A 19006-nucleotide genomic window follows, 5' to 3' on the forward strand; every position below is an offset into this window, starting at 1 on the left:
GTCTAAATTTCCCCCTGCAGTTTCAGCTGGATCTAGTCTATTTCACACTCTGTTCTAAACTGTTTTGTATCATGCTGTCTCACCCCAGAAGAAGCTGCATGTCAGTGAAGCAATTCCCATATAGTTTGTATATCATAATGTTATTTTTTAAATGTTCACTGTACTTTTGAAAAATTTATTTTACAAAGCAACTTTTCTTTATAAATTGTTTGAGTTTAAATTTAAAATTCTTGGTGAAGAAAGAAGCTTACTGCTTTTATTGAAATGATGACAAAATGATCTATTGCATCTTCTTTAAATTAGTATTCTTTTGAGCATCTTGTGTCCTGAAAATCTCTTACTTCACGAACTCTGAAGCTGTCTTGTATGGTTTTGCAATGCTCTGAAGGGGTTATTCAGCTCTCAGAAATTGCTAGATAACCATGGGCCTGCTTTCAACATCACTGATCAGCTGATAATAGTTTGTTCTAATAATGTAATGTTCCTGTCTTGTCTCTGGTTGATTATATTATCACTCAACACATCCAGTTTGGGGAAGTTGTGTAAGGGTATGTCTACACTGCAATGTAAGACCAGACTCAGGCTCAAACCCAACCCCCCCTTCCATCTACACACAATTCTGTTTGACTCAGGCCAGTTAGCCCTCTGGGTCCCAGGATGAAGGGCAGGGGCAGGTTTGAGCCAGTCTCCCACAGGACTTGGGTCCAAAGTCCATCGTTTTGCAGTGCAGAGGCAGCTCAGGCCCTGATCCCCCAGACTTGGGTCCTGAGAGTCCACCAAAGCTATTCCACAATCCCATGAGATGCTGTTCCTTGTCCTCTCTAGCCCAAGACTGGTCAATTGACTCCTAGAAAACAGAAGCAACCACCTGGGTCAAGAACAGATGCTCAGCGTTTAACCCTTCCATTTTATTCTGACTGCTGAGCTCCAAGCAGTATGAACAGTCTCCTGTGTTTGCAATGGCCACTGACGAGAAGAAGTCGTTTGCTAAGTACTCTGCTACCTTGTCAAGGGATCACAGCCAGATTTTGGTTAATCTCTGGTGTGAGGCGCACAAAACAGTTGACTTTAGTAAGAGTTCCAGGAATGATCATGCAAACCAGGAAATAGCAAAGAAACTGGCAGCACTTGGGATTCACTGGACCAGTGAGCAGTGCTGGGAGTGGATTAAGCAGCTCAAGACCAACTACCTGAAAGCCAGGGATGAGAATCACACCTGCCTCTTTTACAAGGATGTTGACTGGGCACTACGCTGAGCACTGAGCCAACAGAGGTTAACAATAGCCTTGTCAGCCAGGATTCTGACCCCCGAATCTAGTATAGGACTGGAGGGGAGCCAACAGGCACTGGATCAGGCTTCCGAAGTGACTCTTGTATTCACATTGGTCCCTAAGTAGGCTTTGCTGCCAGAACACTTGCAGCATATTCTGGGGCCCGGTTTGGAGGAGCTTTTTGATGCTCACCCCTGCAGGAACAGCCTGCTGTGAAACTGGCAGCAGCAAAAGGCAAAATGCAAAAGGCAAAAGCAGCCCCTGAACCTGGTAAATGTCTGGCTCCATGTTTGTTATTGTTAATATAGGGATGGGAGGGATTTCCAGGTTATGCCCCAATGTAACATTTATTACAAGCTGTTGGCAGCAATGTGTATCTGCTAATGGCAGATTGCACGACAGCGCCTTGGCATTACCCCCTTCCTCACCATGTGGAATTCAAAGTGGAGACTGGGAAGCTCAAACAACAGCGAAACAAGCCTTTAAACTTAATTTTTTACCAGCAACTCACACATGATTACAAAGATGTGCCAGGGTATTTAAAGTAGGAACCCTCCCTTTTAGTACGGCGTGGCATACAAATTGGCCATACCTAGGGTGGATTTGATTTAAATAATGATTTAAATCACTAGTCTGGAAGACTTGATTTAATCATGGATGTCTACATAAAAATGCATTCTTGTTGGTTGTTATAAGCTTAATAGATATTCTTCACAACTCAGAGATTGATGTAGGTTTCATTTTTAGAAGGTACACACTATACATTTTTTAAGTGATTTATTTTGAAAACTTTTCAGATTAGTTTTACAGCTATATCAGAAAATGAATGATTGTTTGGTCATTTCATTTACCAAAGGTAATTGAAGCAGATATTTATGAAGTCATTGGGAAGTGAACTACCTCCAGTTCAACAGGTTAATTATTAATATTTGGAGGATTTTCTTGCCATGCTGTATTAGGAGGAGAAAATCACCAGATAGAAATTTAAATTATTTTATTTAACTAAAACAACAAAGTTATGTATTCTGGATTTTTTTCTTCAACAGCAAACATATAATATTTTAACAAAACAAGCATACGAATTTTTGAATTTAGTTGAACATTCAAGTTTTTTAAAATTAGGTTTGTTTTTGTTAAAATTGTTTTTAACTAAAATAATTAAATGACATTTAAAAAAAGAAACAAAAATTAAATCGACTATGTCAGACAGGTCAACCTGAGTAACTTGATATATTGGCTTCTGCAGCTAACTCAGTCGTCTTCACTTTCATTTTCCTGTTTCTTCAATATCTGGAAAAGAAAAACAAGCTTTCCTGCTTTTTCAAGTCCCAAACGATTTCTCAGTTTGGAATGAATTAGTCCAAAGGAAGAAAATATTCTTTCTACACTGGCAGAAGAAGCTACTGCTTTTAAAAGTGAGATTATCACTTCAGTTGTTTCTGAATCCAAGTGCTTAAGTGACTTCCAGTTCACAGGTGTGACTTTCTTTAAAACATCATCAGAAAACATATATTCCTTGAATGGTTCTTATTCCCAAACTGGGTCTCTTTTACAGCCTGCTGCCATTACAGGTTTTCCCTTCTAGTGAGAGAATGGTATGATAGATTTCAAATCAATAAAGGCTACACTCAGAAAGACCTCAAGACTTCTGGAATATGCTGCTCAGTTTCATTTTTGTTTCTATTGCCTGTTCCTCCCTTCTCACGTTTATCTCCAGACTTCTTCTCCTTGTCCAGATCTATTCCGCACCCAACAATCTTCTATTCATTGAACTTTTTGAAACTTTACACTTTTAGAGAGAGGTAAGGGATTGACTCTGTGTACACAGATTTGCAGAGGGATAATAGGGTTGAGGTCTGTTATTTCTTACCTCTATATATTATTTCTTTCTTTATTTAAAAACATTTTTGCTGTTAACAAGCATGTTATCTCTGGAGACACAAATCCAGTTTGAGAACTGCAAAACTAAGCATCTCTGATGGTATCTTCTAGATTGAGTCCCATTGGGTAGATAGAAAGATTAACCTAAATAATCTATAGAGAAGCCCCTGGAACCCTGTAAGGTTGGGTCCCTAATCCATGAACTATTGGAACTCATTTACAAAACTTTTCTTAAACATTCCCTGAATATATTGTCTCATACTATAGAATTAGAATTTATAATCCCTATTCCATGATGAGATATCTTTGAGCTATAATGCATCTTAATTAAAACTATCTTTATATAGGTTTTTTCTTCAAAAAGCATTTTATAAAAAACATCAGATTTAAATTAAAAAAATTCAATTTTTTTTATTTAAAACAAAATCATTGATTTTTATCCACCCTGTCCACACCACAGCGTAAGGAGCCGCCTCTAAACACAAAACTGTCCAGAGGGGTGGTGAGAAAGCTAAATGTAGTTCATGGGTGACAAAAGCAATGTCCAAAGTACAGCTAGGGGATTGTATGTATTCCAGAAATGTGCTGGTGGGGAATGGGATGGCTGTGTAGTTCTTTGAGGATCCACATTATTGTGTGTGTTTTACATGTAATCCATGGGTAGATGCATGCACAGCAGGCTTCATCAGAAGCCATAGGGAGGCAGTAATCCATGTGGATGCTAACACAGCATCCTTTTGATTTCCCCATGAATTTTGACCCAATCATGAGTGCTGATAGCTGCAAATCTTTGGTAGTACGAACTTCAGATACGTAGGCAAATTTTGGGGAAGAGCTCTTTTTCCTGGTTCACCTCTGTAGGTCACTAGCCCACTCCACTCGTATATGTGGTGCGCAGTCATCATGAGTTTGAAAACCTCTGTGGCATTCATACTCGCTACCAGCCGTTTGGAATAACAAGTCCCTTTGCCATTCAGGAACCTCCAGAATTATGTCCTCCAGAATATGGAATTCCTGAAAGGATAGAGAAAGCTTATGTGGTAAGCCATGCCCCATCTCGCCCAAATGTCAAAAGTGGTGTACAATTTTTAAAGAAAAAGCAATTGTAAATTTTAATTTACCATTGTTTGTGCACTGGGATTTTTCACTTGGATTAAACACAGTTGTGTTCATGGAGCTTTTGGGAACTGAAGTTTTCCCCTCACAATATGCTGAATCTCAGTTTTATAATGTATAATTTTTTGGCCTTGAGAGTCTACAAGGCACTTTTCTTTGTGGATGCACTGAACCTGTTTTGAAGTACTAAGACAATAATGCACTGTTTGATGCCTGCTTTTAGGACCTTCAACCTCTGCAGGGCCTTCCCCCTCAGCAGCGTGGCCACACTCCAGCAGGTCCTGGGAATTCAGAACTGTCATGGGCTGGTCCAAGTGGAATCGTTTCCATGATGAATTTATGTTGGACATTCTGGACAGGGCCAACAAACAGGTGCAACACCAGAGGGAGAAGGATTCATGGCAAGCAGAAAGGCACAGGCAGGCTGCAGAGAGAGAGCGAGACCGGGGCCAAAATTGCAGTGCGCGAGAGGAGGCTTGCAGCACAGTTTCTGAAGCAGGAACATCTGCTGGGGGAGGAAGATAGAGCACAGCAGAAAGACATGTTCAAGAGGCTGCTTTTGATTATGGCTGCAAGAGTACAGGCTTCTGTTGCACCTGTACTGCATCCTGAGTCCCATGCAAAGTACCATGTGCAACCCAGGAACACTTTGAACAATTCCATGGTTGGCTGGCCCATGCAACCAGGACTTAGCAACAGTCGGACAGGGCAAATGTATCCCCTGCGTGCTTCAGCCCTGTCTGCAGGCTTCAACCCTCTGCAGACTTCCAACCCTGTGCAGTGGTGTACACTAAATGTGCAGGAAGGGGAAGGAGAATGGGGGACAAAGGGACATACAACATTAGGGTATATATTTGTTGACCCTAGTTTTGCTGTTTGCACTGTTCGGTGTTTGGTTTATGCACTTTGTTTTATTAATGATTTTGATACTGGTTTATTACTGGTGTTTTGGTGTGCTAATGGCAGCTGGACTGCCTGGCAATGGTTTAGTACTGTGGTTTTTGTAAAACATCTATTCTTCACAAATAAAGGCTTTTATTTTATTAAGAAAGTTTATTTAAGAAATTAAGAGAGCATCACATCATATAATGTGTATTTCATATAATAAAGATAAACACATGATAATGGACTAGTGGGAATTTGTATCTAAAGTTAAACACAATTTCTCAATACATTTATTTACATCAGTGGGTACGGTAAACACATAGTTTTTGCCACATGACCCCTCCCCAATTCATAAGCAGTCATCTCATCTATAAATAAATGCATGACAGTCAACCCGCCTATTTCATTGTATGATGTGACTATGTCATTTACTGTAAACATTGTACAAAAACATTCATAAGAGTACTATTCTTCCTCTTTCATTCACCTATGCAAGCACATAATGTGGGAGCACAGAGCATACCTGATTTCTGTTGCCCGGGTGCATCCTGCTCCAGCTGTAATAGGTGCACTTTCTGGTTGAGTGCGTAGCTTCAGCAATCCGTTACTGTCATAAGTCCATTAAGGGCAAATGGATCACCTTTGCCTTCACAAAGATTGTTAAGAGTGCAGTAAGTCACAATAATGTGGACAGCATTGATGACACTGGAATCCAATGGGTCTGTAGACAACTCAGCAAAATAGTCTGCCAAATGCACATTCAACCACCATTCTGTACCTGCTGTGTGTGTGATTAAACCTTCTTTTGCCAAGCCCTCTCATATCATACTATGGTTTCATAAGCCAAGCCAAAATGGGATATGTGGGGTTCCCCCCTGAATAGCAGGGGGAACAGTAACTACATTTATGAATAATGTTGTGTGGTAGGAATAGTGTCCCTGTCTATGAATGTAAATTCCTGATTGGCAGAAAACCTTGGCATCATGAACTTTTCCAGTGCAGCCCACGTTGGCATCCATAAATTGGCCTCTGTGATCCACAAGGGCCTTCATAACAATGGAGTAGTACCCTTTGAAGTTTGTTTTCATGGTACTTGAGGAGGGCAAATTATGGGCACATGAGTCCCATCAATGGCCCCAGCACAGTTGGAAATCCCATTTCCTCAAAACCAGGAATTAGTTCAGGACTATTGTTTATGCCCACCATCACATGCCTGATTGCCTCAGACACCTCCACCACCACAACTGGCTTTCCAATACCAAACAGGTTAGCAACAGACCGGTAGCAGCCTGGGGTAGCCAGCTTCTAGACGGTTATAGCAACTCACTTTTGAATTGGTATGGCCATCTTCATGCACGTATCTTGATGCTGAAGGATTGGGGAAGCTGCTTACAAAGCTCCAGAAATGCAAAAGTTCTGGACCCACTGCTGGTCATCCCAGTTCTGTATGATATGTCCTACCCATCTGTGCTTGTGACCTTTCACCAGAAGCACTGATCTATGTAGGGGGCATCAGCGGCTATACTGAGGGTCACGAGCAGCATCAGCCAGTTCAAGTCTTCCATATCTGTATCTTCCTCCTCTTCCATCAGGTGCCTTCAGTAGGTCAGAAAAGGCTGTCAGTGCGTCCACCAGCTTTTCATGGATCCTCTGCCCATTTTCTGAAACAGGAGTGAAAACCCAAGCAAGAAAAGCTCTTGGAATGGTGACTCCTCCATCTTGCTAGCCCTGGTTGCTGGGAGCATGCAGACTCAAAATGTGGTTTGGTAGGATGTTAGTGGGCTGTAACGTGTGGGATGGACAATCAAGTTTATCTTATGCTGCACCACAAACCAAGGTTCTCAAGTGGCCACTGCTGGGGACGGTGCTAGGAAGACTGGGATATGGTGGTTTGACTTGGGTCTGCATCCTGTAGTGTGGATGCTAGAGCCCGGGTTTGGGACATGGGTCCAGACATAATAAACCTAGGGTCATCAATAAGTGTGGCTGCTCAAGCCCTGGGCTTACAAAACCCATGGTCAGCAGACTTGAATCCCACTAGCCTTGGGTTAACATTGCAGTGAAGACATACCCTGAGTAGAGTCTTTCTGGGTAAGTCTACGCCGCAAAAAAAGACCCATAGCAGTGAGTCTAAGAGCTCAGGTCAACTGAGTCAGTCTCACAGGGCTCACGCTGTAGGACTAAAAGTAGCAGTGTAGATGTTTGGGCTTGGGCTAGAGCCTGGGCTCTGAACCTTGGCAAGGACGGAGGGCCTCATAGACCGCCCGGGCTCCAGCCTGAGCCCAAACCTTTACATAGCTATTTTTAGCCCCTCAGCGCAGTCCCACAAGGCCTACTCAGTTGACCTGAGCTCTGAGACTCACTGCCATGTTTTTGTTTTTGTGGTCTTTTTTTTTTTTTTTTTTGCTTTGTACACTTATCCTCTGAGACTGATTTTTGAATTAACTGCATCTTGCTCCTAGGATTGTCCTGGAGTCTCCAGAAATTAACGATTAATCTTTTAATTAAAGATTGTCATGTGATGAAACCTCCAGGAATACATCCAACCAACATTGGCAACCTTACTTGCTCCTGTAGTATGAATTAATCTCTCATAAAAATCACATTTTAAGTTTTTTTTTACCTTTATATTCACATCAAATGCCTGTACTATGTCGGTTAGGGATGTGATTTTTTTTAACTGAAATAATTATCCTGGTGAAAGTCCTAATGTTGAAACACTCCTTTCTGTAAAGGAATAAACACTCTTGGTATAAAGTACTTTTATGACAATGTAATTGACTCCACACTGGGGGGTGGGGTTGTACTGCTTGAAGTACCCCAGTATATCTCAAGTGATGCAAGGTTTGTTTGTACACAAGCCTGTAGAGGGGAAGAAAAGTCCAATCCTGCTGTCCTGTAAATACTGTAGGATCCAGGCCCAAGGTAACAAACCAACAAAACTGCAAAGCTTCAAAGTACGTTTATGGGGCCTGACCCACTATTGCGCTGCATGTTGTGTAGTTTTTTACAACAATGTAAAACGAGTGTAAAACACTGACTCCTCCTTGGATAACAGTCTGAGGCTGCGTGGTGGCAGGCTATTCCCTGGTGTAAACAGTTGCATTGTTCCAAAAGATTTTCTAGCCTAAATCTCCCTTTCTTTATTGTAGACCATTACTCCAAATTGCATCTTACTGACCAGTCACTATAGTTTCTTTTCTCCATTATTTTTGTTAATGATGTACATTGTTTCATTTATAGAACAGAACATCTGTGATCAAACAACATTGCTCACATTTAAAAGAGAACCTAATGCAGGGGTTCTCAAACTGGGGATCGGGACCCCTCAGAGGGTCATGAAGTTCTTACATGTGGGGTCGCGAGCTGTCAGCTTCCACCCCAAACCCCTCTTTGCCTCCAGAATTTATAATGGTGTTAAATATATAAATAAGTGTTTTTAATTTATAAGGGGGGGTCGCACCCAGAGGCTTGCTATGTGAAAGGGTTCACCAGTACAAAAGTTTGAGAACCACTGACCTAATGCATATATATATATACTATATAATATCAATTATTAGTTTATATATATATATCAATTATTAGTATTAGTTCTAATAATTGATTATATATTTTGCCTTTTTCTTTAGAGTAAGTAATCACATTGCACAGTATAGTTCATATTTCCTCAGACATAACAAGCTTATCTATCTTATCTACTTAATATGGCCCCCATTACCACAATATTCAAGGCTCTCATAATCTTTAATGAATTTACCCATGGGGAACTGAAGCACAGAAAACTAAATGACTTGCCTAAGGAAACATAGGAAATCTGTGGCAGAATTCATGCAAAATGTCCATTGTCTTCTTGAGAATTAGGTCAGAGGTCAGGCTAAATCTGCCACTGCCTGTGATGAGAGAGCTAGGCTAGATTCTTGAAACTAGCTGCCTGCTGATTGATTTCCCCTTGCAGAGCATGCTTCTGTATCACCCTTGTAGGTGTGCCTTAGCTTCTGCTTTTTAGCTTCTGCAATGGGCGAAGTGCACAGGAGGGAAACACTAAGAATATTGTTTCAGGGTTTCCAGCTGTCACAATTTTATTGCCTGTTTTGCAATATATGGTGTTTTTCTAAAAGCCTCAGCTCCTGGAGACAAATGATTATGCAAAATTCTCAGTTTTCATTTTGTCCAAAACCAGGAAGTTTCTAGTCCTTGTAGTTGCAGAAAAAGCTTGGCAAGATGGTGTGAATGGACCTTAAAGGCTCAGACACCAGAAAAGCAAAATTGGCTTAAAAATAATAAATCCCATTATTTTTGGCAGCCATGACGGAAGATTTTTGAATGTTTAGAGTTGGCAATACTATTTCTTTATCTACATTTATTTACCATATTCCTAATGCTTTGTCCAGGAATGGACAAAGCAGCAATTAAGCTTGTACTGACTTAGCACTGATTTTAGAAGCTGTATTCAAACCTCTAGGCTGCTTTTCACACACAACTATCCCCAACTGCTTTGCAAACCATGCATCCGAAGAAGTGGATATTCACCCACGAAAGCTCATGCTCCAAAACGCCTGTTAGTCTATAAGGGTACGTCTATACTTACCTCAGGGTTCGGCGGTAAGCAATCGATCTTCTGGGATCGATTTATCGTGTCTTGTCTAGACACGATAAATTGATCCCGGAAGTGCTCGCCGTCGACACCGGTACTCCTGCTCTGCGAGAGGAGTACGCGGAGTCGACGGAGGAGCCTGCCTGCCGCGTGTGGACCCGCGGTAAGTACCTTGTAGTTCGAACTAAGATACTTCGACTTCAGCTACGTTATTCATGTAGCTGAAGTTGCGTATCTTAGTTCGAACTGCGGGGTTAGTGTGGACCAGCCCTAAGGTGCCACAGGACTCTTTGCTACTTTTACAGATCCAGACTAACACGGCTACCCCTTTGATACATGCAAACCACGTAGTTATAACTGCACACCAAACGCATTGTAATCCCTTTGCAAAAATATGTGCTTTGTCTGTCACAACACCAGGCCCAGTCAGGTTCCAAACCTTCTTGGTGTTGTCTGGATTTATTAAAAATGAACTGTTTTAATCAATTATATTTGAAAGGAACTCTTGCTTTCATTAAGCTCAAACCCTTCAGACATTGTGAGCCTCACCTACAATGGCTCTTGCATTTAACTCCACTGCAGGAAATATAGTTATTGATTTAATAGCTTGTTTAGTTGTGCTACAGAAGAATCATATTGCAATCATCTGGGGTAACATATAATTACGGAATGAGTGTGTGCAAACTTTGCAGGGCTAGATGCACAATTCCCAGAGGAGTGGTACAAACTCTCAGGGCCACTTGACACTAGGGGCTTGATTCTCTACTACCTTGCATCTTGCATAGCCATTTACATCTGTGCAGAGTGACTATAAAATGTTGCCATTCTGATTTGGTGACATTTTATACCCACTTCACACTCACTTCATGTAAATAACTCCACAAGTTGCAGAGCAGTGGAGAATCAGACCCCTTGTTCTTTTAAACTCCCACAGGAAGGCTGGATTCCTGTTACTGAGTCAACTAATGAGTTCCATTCTGCCATGAAGCACACTTTTTTGCTGGAAAGATGGATGGCAACCTAATGGAGAGAGGGAGTAAATTTCAAATTCTTGGAGCCCTGCCTTCCTTTACATCCATACTCAGAAGGGAGGGAATCAAGCCTTTTACTTTCAACAATAAAAACATCAAACACTTTCAGCTCTTCTCCAAATATATGTCAGGGCCAGTTTTCTTTTTAGCTGCCAATAGTGATTATTGTTTATAATTTTGTATTTTCTGCATCAGTTTCGGTCACGCTGAAAAGGCAGCGAGAGCAGGATCAGGTTCATAATTTAAGCTTCTGAACACAAATGTTTTCAGCCTTGAGATATTCCTAGATTGTTAGAGGTTAAACATTGTTCCATATGTCATTGGAAAAGTCGTTTTTTAGTTTGCATCTCAGATATGCAATAAAGTTTCATTGCCTTGATGTCATGTTAATGTCTATTTTATCTCCACTAGTGCAATATAACATAACACTGTGCATCGCGTACAAGGCAATCTATAGCCTACATTCTATAGCTTTAGATAACATTTTTAATGAATGCAGTTTTGCTCTAATTTTGTTAATAGATGACCAAGGAAAATGTCAGTTAATATGCTTGAATTTCTATATCTTTTAAGTCAATAAAACAGACTTGTTTAATGATTTATTTTTAGATACCGATCGAGCTTTAGCGCTTCTAGAAGAATATTGTAAAAAGCTAAAGAAGCCGGAAGAACAACAACTGAAAAAAGCCATTAAAAAAGTGATGGGCATCTTTAAGAGCAGCTTATTTCAGGCACTAATAGGTAGGTACCTATGCACAGTGCTTTATTTGCTACAGTTAGACTTATGCTTTTGGATGCTGAAGGCTTATGATTGTGTCCATTACCTGCATCTTGGTTGACCAGCACCTGGTTATCTTGTACAAAATGAGCTGACAAAGAGATGACAAGCTGGAACTATTCTTTTAGAATAGTTGCCTAAATATTTTAAACAAACACTTGCTCAGTTATTAGGAAGGGAAAATAAGCAGAAAATTCTTTAAATGTTGGAATATATGTTAGTCATTGCTGAACTGAGTATATTTTATTTTCTCAGTTTGATTGGAGACTGGCCAAGAGTAGGATATATTATATTTTTCCATACAAATTTAAAGAGTGAAATCCTGGCCCATTGAAGTGCATAGCAAAATTCCCATTGACTTCAGTGGGGCCAGATTGTCACCCAAAATCTCTTTGTGACCTTCATGTTTATTTTTTAGCAGAAAAAAGGTGGGTAACCAAAGAAATTCAGGAATAATTCAAGAAAAATGCTAGGTGAAACAGCGGGCTTCATCTGTCTCAATACCAGGTACTTTTGGGAACCATCTGGAGAGTGGTCCTGTTTAAAAGCATCTTTTTCATTAATGTGAATTAAATAAGTCTGATATTGCACAGTTATCATAGGCTTGATAAGGCATCAGTATTTCACTGGTCAATGGACTTCAAGATCCCTGACACACTTGTAAGTAAAAATAATTATTGATTTAAGTATATGATATGATGGTGTTATTAAGTGGTTGAGAATGTAATAGCTTTATGCCTTTACAAGGAGCTACAGTATAGATCTCTAAGTCCTGTTTAGGACTAAGCAGTCATAGAAAGAATTGTTGATTACACTATAGGCCCATAGTAGAAATGTTGTCTGTGGAGCCAGACTTCTCCAAAGCTTGGGTATATTGGATCCAGAGTGCAGGTTTGGCCCAGTATATGTCTAGATCGACATTTTCCTATAGACTGGAGGTTTGATTCAGAGACAACGCTAAGCCATAGCAATGTGTTGAGGGATGATTTTTGATTAATCAGGGGAAAAGCCAAAACACTCCACATCAATACTCTGCTCTTACAGTTATCACTGAGGAGTACGGTTCACACACGATGTCAGTAATTTTGTTGCATTTATGAGGAAGTACAGCACAGTCTGTTTTGCCAATCTATAAACTATTTCACAAATGGAAATAATTAATGGAAAAGCTATTCTACTTTTCAATATTATAGTGTCTCCCCCAAGTCCTTAGAGTGTTTGGTCTTTCTTTATAACTTTCTTGTCCTTTTTAATGGATATGTGTTTGTTATTAAAATATAAATAAACCCCACAGAATGTATATCAAATGCATTGAAAAATTATTGATATATATGAACTAAAGAACAAAGATTGTTGGGGAAATTTCCTCTTGCTTTTGTATGGAAATGCCTAAGAATATGGAAATGTGTATAGACTTAGTATACAAATTGCTGAAACAATAGTATTTATCCACTAATGAATATTTGAAATTGTTATTTTCGGAACTCCTATTTCTGCAGTACTTCAAAATAATCCTTTAAAGCCTGCTAACTGTGTGTGTGTTTTGGGGGGTGGCTATACTTTAATTTTTTAAAGGTGTTATGGATATCAGACTAAAAAACATACCATTTTGAACAAATGATTGTTACATTGCTTTACGTATAAGCAGAAGTAAAGTATAAATAAAATAATTTGGCAACTAAGGCAATAGATTGAAAAGAGCAATATTTCATAAGTAAAAGCTGGTGTTTTAATTTTTATTACCTTTAAATCACTTTCCCTACCACCCCAATACTCTTTTTCATAAAGAGACTTTGAAATGATAATACATGTTAAGACTCTCTCATCATAGAATTTATCTTGCTCTTTGGTTGGCCTAGTTTTTTGATGGATAAAAATGTGACTTCCCATCAATATTTTAAGTCTGTGAGATGATACTATTACATAATCAATAATGAGGTTTTTTTCAGAATCGGTATTTCGAATAAAATCACTTCGATGACGTCTGTTTTAGCCTCCTTTAGTAGTCTGCCTCATTTATCCATGCATTAGATGGTATACAAAGAAACATCCAATGCAGTGCTCCCATTCTCTAGTTCTCTTCCTTCGATAGCTCTGGGTTACTGCCTTCACAGCTTCCTCTTAAATATGAAATAATGTTGTTATTGGTTTGCATTTTCAAAAGTAACTAATGATCTGGAATGGCTCAATTTTTGGGGGCCCAACTTCAGACATCTTAAAGGGGGCTGATTTTCAGAGTGGGTGCTTAGCACTTTCCAAAAGTCAGACTCCTTTAAGGTGCCTCAAGTTGAGCATTTACAAACTGAGGCACCTACTCACTTTTGAAAATTTAGGTTGTAATAAATAAAGCACAATAGAATAGGGTTTTCTTACTGAACCATTAACCTGAACACTTCTGGATGCAAACATTCACACATTGAGTCATACTACTAGTAATTACTGGACAGGCCCAATTCAGCTCTATGTAAACCCTACAGCTAGGGTGTCCAGATATCCCGATTTTATAGGGACAGTCCCAATATTCAGACTTTGTTTTACATAGGTGCCTATTACGCCCCACCCCATCCCAATTTTTCACACTTGCTGTCTGGTTGCCCTACCTACAACTTCAGTGGTGTTCTACTCACTTAAGGCCCTCTGAGTTTAATTTTGTAAGCTGTTCAGATGTATGAAGTGATTGCATCACATCTTGTTCTGGCTGCCTCCAAAATGCCTTCCAAACAACTAAAGTTTCCCGCAAATAACTGGTAACAAGCATAGATGAGAAAGGATCAAATATACTTAGAGCTAACTTTGGGCAGCTAAGGTAGAGTGCCCATTTCATTCTTGAGTAGCCAAGTTCCTATATGAGCCCTCAGATATGTAGCTATCTGTGTGACTTACTATGGGCATCCATGTTTAAACTGTACACTCAACATCTACAAGCATTTTTCACCTTCAGTGCATTTTATAAACATTAACTAATTATTCCCAAATTGGAAAGGAACAGAAGGAAAAAAGTGTCCGTTCTGGAAAAAGTACCATGGTTTCTTTTTTCATAAAAATATTCTAAACAAACCAAAAGATGGCTGAATTGAGACCTGAAAATGCTACTCACATGTAAGTCAAAGATCTGTGAATTATTTATAAAAGGATTATTGCTGGATTGGCCATTTAAGTTCTAATTCTGGCCCCAAACCATCCCCCATTCTCTGCAGGCTGCTCATATCGCTAGACTTCCTATTGATGTTGCTAAGTTTAAGTAGCAGTTGCTAAGGGGCACATTCTCAAAGAGATGTGTGGCGCTACAGTCTCAAGAGTTCTATTAGAGTCAAGTAGCCCAAATACAATGCTTTTAAACCTTCACTCTAAGATGCTAACAGAAAAAATAATAAATCTTTCAGAGAAGAGGAGGGTGGAAATGGAGAGGAAGGAGGAGGAACTCCCATTTAGAAACCTACATTTCTTTAAGTTAGTTCTAAATTATTCTCTCAACAGAGACTATGTCCAGTAGTTCTTTTTCCAGCTTGGTACAGCAAGAGCAGTTTGGGATGTTTTTTTCCCTTTCCTGCAGTCCATGGAAGTTTCCACTGCTATAACATTTGTAGAACTTTGGGGCCCTGTTTCATTGTAGCACACTGCTGTAATCTGGTTTTTTAATTTTCAGAAGCGAATCTGCAAGGAAAAGGGCATAATGATTAGACTGATCCTCATTTTAACTGTTCAGATCCAAATGCAATATGTGCCTCTTTGCTTGGCCCCTTCCCCCCGTGGCAGCATCTCCCTCAGACTGAATCCTGGTGAGGCAAAAGCATGGGGAAAGCATGCTTGCAAGAGGAAAAAAGAAATGCCATGAGATAGGGAAGAGGTAGAGAAGGAAGGATAAAAATAATTACAAATATATAACCACTGGTAGATAGGGGAGGCAGTGAAATGATAGCCCTTTGTAGTCGTGCTGAGTGCTCATTGTCATATACATTCTGGGGTTGGAGGAAACAATAATAGTGTAATAGGAAGTAGCACATGAGGGGGATCTAGCTTACATAATTAGGGTGAGAAAATACACAAACCCAATTATTGGTACGATTCTTATCAAAGATCAGATCCTCAGCTGAAGTAAGTTGGGGTAGCTCCATTGACTTCAGTGAATTACATTGATTCACATCACCTATCTGGTCCTAACTTATGCTAGTTCGGAATTTGTTCTGGTATTACTGTAAATGTATAGCTATGTGCAAGAAAAGTGGAATAAAGCCACTAATTAATAAGAATAAAGGAAAGATTTACAGTACCTCAGAAAGTTATGCTTCTTATCTATATTACAGTAGCACCCAAAATGGAATATGCATTGTATAGACATGTTCATAGAATGTCAGGGTTGGAAGGGACCTCAGGAGGTCATCTAGTCCAACCCGCTGCTCAAAGCAGGACTAATCCCCAGACAGATTTTTTCTGCACATCCCTAAATGGCCCCCTTAAGGATTGGACTCAGAACCCTGGGTTTAGCAGGCCAATGCTCAAACCACTGAGCTATCATTCCATCCCTCCCTCCCTCAAGGTGGTTGTAGCTCCAAAGAATGTACAATCTAAAATGATAAAACATGGACAGAGGGTAGGCGGAAAGGCATACAAGCAGAGTGGTTAGGGTGATGTTGGATGTATATTGAGTGTGCCCCTCTGCTGCGCCATTATTCATCTCAGACTTAATTCATCTACAGACCCAGATTGCTTTAATTATTGTGTTCACAACTTTTTATTTTATTTTATTTTATTTTTTTCAAACTCACTACAAAAACTCACTGGTTAAACTAAGCACCTGTCCATGTCCTGCCTCGGCCCACCCTCCCTACACCTCCCTGCCAAGAACCTTTCTCCTCCTTCTGAGCAAGTACCATGCTGTCAATAACTGAGGAATTCAAGTCACTACAGATGTCAGAGGAGTCTTTGGGGTAGTGCTGACCACTTTGACCTTCATGAATCTCCTGTGCTTCCTGATGAGTCTCTGGGCTTTTGGGAGCTGGGCCTGCCCTTGTACGTGTGTGTGTGTAGGTGGAATCCTGCCCCATGTGCTGACTGAAGGGGTGAGGTGCACTGAGCCCTAGTGCCCCTTTGTTCCACTGGAGGTGGGGGCAGGGTTGCCTTATCTTGATGATCTCCTCCCCTGCTCCTGCCATGCACGTGCTGGCTAATGCACCTGGGGACCGTTTCAATCCTCAACCTACAGCCCCACTGATTTAGTCCCTAGTTCATTCCCCCCTCTCTATTTAGTAACCACTCTCCTCCTCCTCACCCCTCTGTCACTCAACAGTCAAACACCTAACCCCACAAAACAACTCACAGAGAGTAGAATGGCCAGCAGTCTTGGAGCTCCTGAAGTTGTAAAGGCACCATCCCTGGTGTTGCTAAGAGAATATTGGGGACTGGTGGGGCCACATGCCCCCAAAGTCCTGCCTCTTTGGGCACTGGAAGCCAAAGAGATGCATTGCTAGACTCCCCCCCTTGCCAGCCATGAAACATATTCCTCATTTTTGTAACCTTTATCTTCAGCTGTAGATCTTCATCTTTAACCATAGATAGATTGTCTCTGTAGAAGGACAAAAGCCAAATGTTGTACTGTGCTTTTATAGAAGAGAGGTGCATATTTGGTATGTACTATGTCCAGCTACAGTACCTTATCTCTGTCTGACAGTCTTTGTTATCTGTGGATTCAGGTCTTTCAGTGCAAAAATATTAAATCTAATCATCTGGCCATCTGAGAACTCTTCCTGAACATTTTCTTGAGTTTTATTCTTGATGTGTTCTTTATCAGTTTTCATGATGCATTACATACAGTTTACTACAATTTATTTCTAAAAACCTCTGCTATACATTTATCTGGACTTCATTTCATTAAGAAAAGTGCATGATTTTACAGCTTAGAAAGCTGTTCTGGTGAACGAGAATAGATTGAAGAGGTTTATGTGAGTGGTTGTTTTTTGTGTGGATTCATCTCTATAAAACATCATTTTGTTTCTACCAGGAATTAAAGTGCCACAAATAGCTGTAATCATCTTATGGAGTATTAAGTAAAAACTAATCTCTATAGGTTTTTCTAAAACGCGGATAAACCTGGCCTCTAGAGGATGACACATGTCCTGGGGACTTTTATACTGTGCCTTTCTTTTTTGCTGATGCTTGTGTAACTTTCCCTGCATTTTAAATTGGAGTGTTCTTAGGAATATTGTAAGCTAAAATCTGCATTTTCTTTGTTTCAGTTACACTGTTTAATATAGATGTTGTAACACTGCCTGTTTTAAAAGCTGCAGTAAGGTTATACAGGGTTATACAATTTGCTGTTCATCTGTGACACAATCCACATCTATAGGCTTAGGGTGCTATGTCATTGTTCTAAAAAGAAAGGGTTTGCTGTTTATACCCTTGACATTGTTCAGCTTACTTTATTAAATCCTGTTATAAACAATCCTTCTTTAAAGAACAACCATATCTGTCAAATCAAGATATAAAGGTCAGATTCTTGTCCTGATATTACATATTGTAATTTTCCACTCCATCACAAGGGTTTGTTTAATTTTAATGGCAGGTGTAATGTGGTTCTCTAGTCAATGGAGAACTGATATGTGATCATCCAAGAATTTGTGTACCTCTTGGCACTCTTTCTATTTATTGAGGAGGGTTGTGGGATCCACAGCACAGAAGAAGGAAATAAAACATAAGCACTGAGTATTGTGACGTGACTACCAAGCACACATTTTAATTAAGATTAAGTTAGGAGATTTTAAAACAGGAAAAATATTTATTTTTGAAACCATAATCAAATCTAAAAATCAGGGGTTTTACTCAGACTTTCAGGGTTTGTTGGAGAGGAGTGGGGAGGTGGGATCTTCATATAAAGGCCAATCCTGAAAAATTTCAGACCGAAAGACCTTAAGAAAATTGTAACTGTGTGGAAACAGGGAGTCTTACATACACATCAGTGCCAACTATATTTATGTGGAGAGGGATTCAAACAAGGCAGTCACATGATCAAATGATGAGCAAGGAGGAAGACTTTCACTGCAGCTTTTTATGTAGACTGCAGGGTGGGGCTCGATGTTAGGCCAGCGGGAAGCAAGTTATATGTGCCAAGGCAGGATGGGGGGAATGAACAGAGCAGGTAATCATTAAGTGATCCATCCCCTGTTGCCCATTCCCAGCTTCTGGCAAACAGCATCCCTGCCCATCCTGGCCAATAGCCATTGATGGACCTGTCCTCCATGAATTTATCTAGTTCTTTTTTGAACCCTGTTATAGTCTTGGCCTTCACAACATCCTCTGGCAAAGAGTTCCACTGGTTGGCTATGCATTGTTGAAAAAATACTTCCTTTTGTTTCATTTGGTGACCCCTAGTTCTTATGTTATGAGAAGGAGTAAATAACACTTTCTTATTTACTTTTTCCACACCAGGGAGAAGGACTGGCTGCCTGTAGAGAGA

The 19006-nt window shown here is 40.1% G+C and overlaps 1 protein-coding gene across 7 annotated transcripts in view; it reads left to right on the plus strand.

Moving 5' to 3' along the window:
* Window positions 1-19006, plus strand: part of DLG2 (discs large MAGUK scaffold protein 2) — a 1449438-nt gene that overhangs the window by 9939 nt on the left and 1420493 nt on the right. For all 7 annotated transcript variants that reach the window (XM_005287552.5, XM_005287553.5, XM_005287554.5 and 4 more), the window contains exon 2: window positions 11388-11519. In XM_005287552.5, coding sequence (XP_005287609.1) covers window positions 11388-11519 — 132 coding nt within the window. The remainder of the gene's footprint in view (window positions 1-11387; window positions 11520-19006) is intronic.

The sequence above is a fragment of the Chrysemys picta genome, chromosome 1 (genome assembly GCF_011386835.1).
Source record: "Chrysemys picta bellii isolate R12L10 chromosome 1, ASM1138683v2, whole genome shotgun sequence".
Taxonomy (NCBI): Eukaryota; Metazoa; Chordata; order Testudines; family Emydidae; genus Chrysemys; species Chrysemys picta.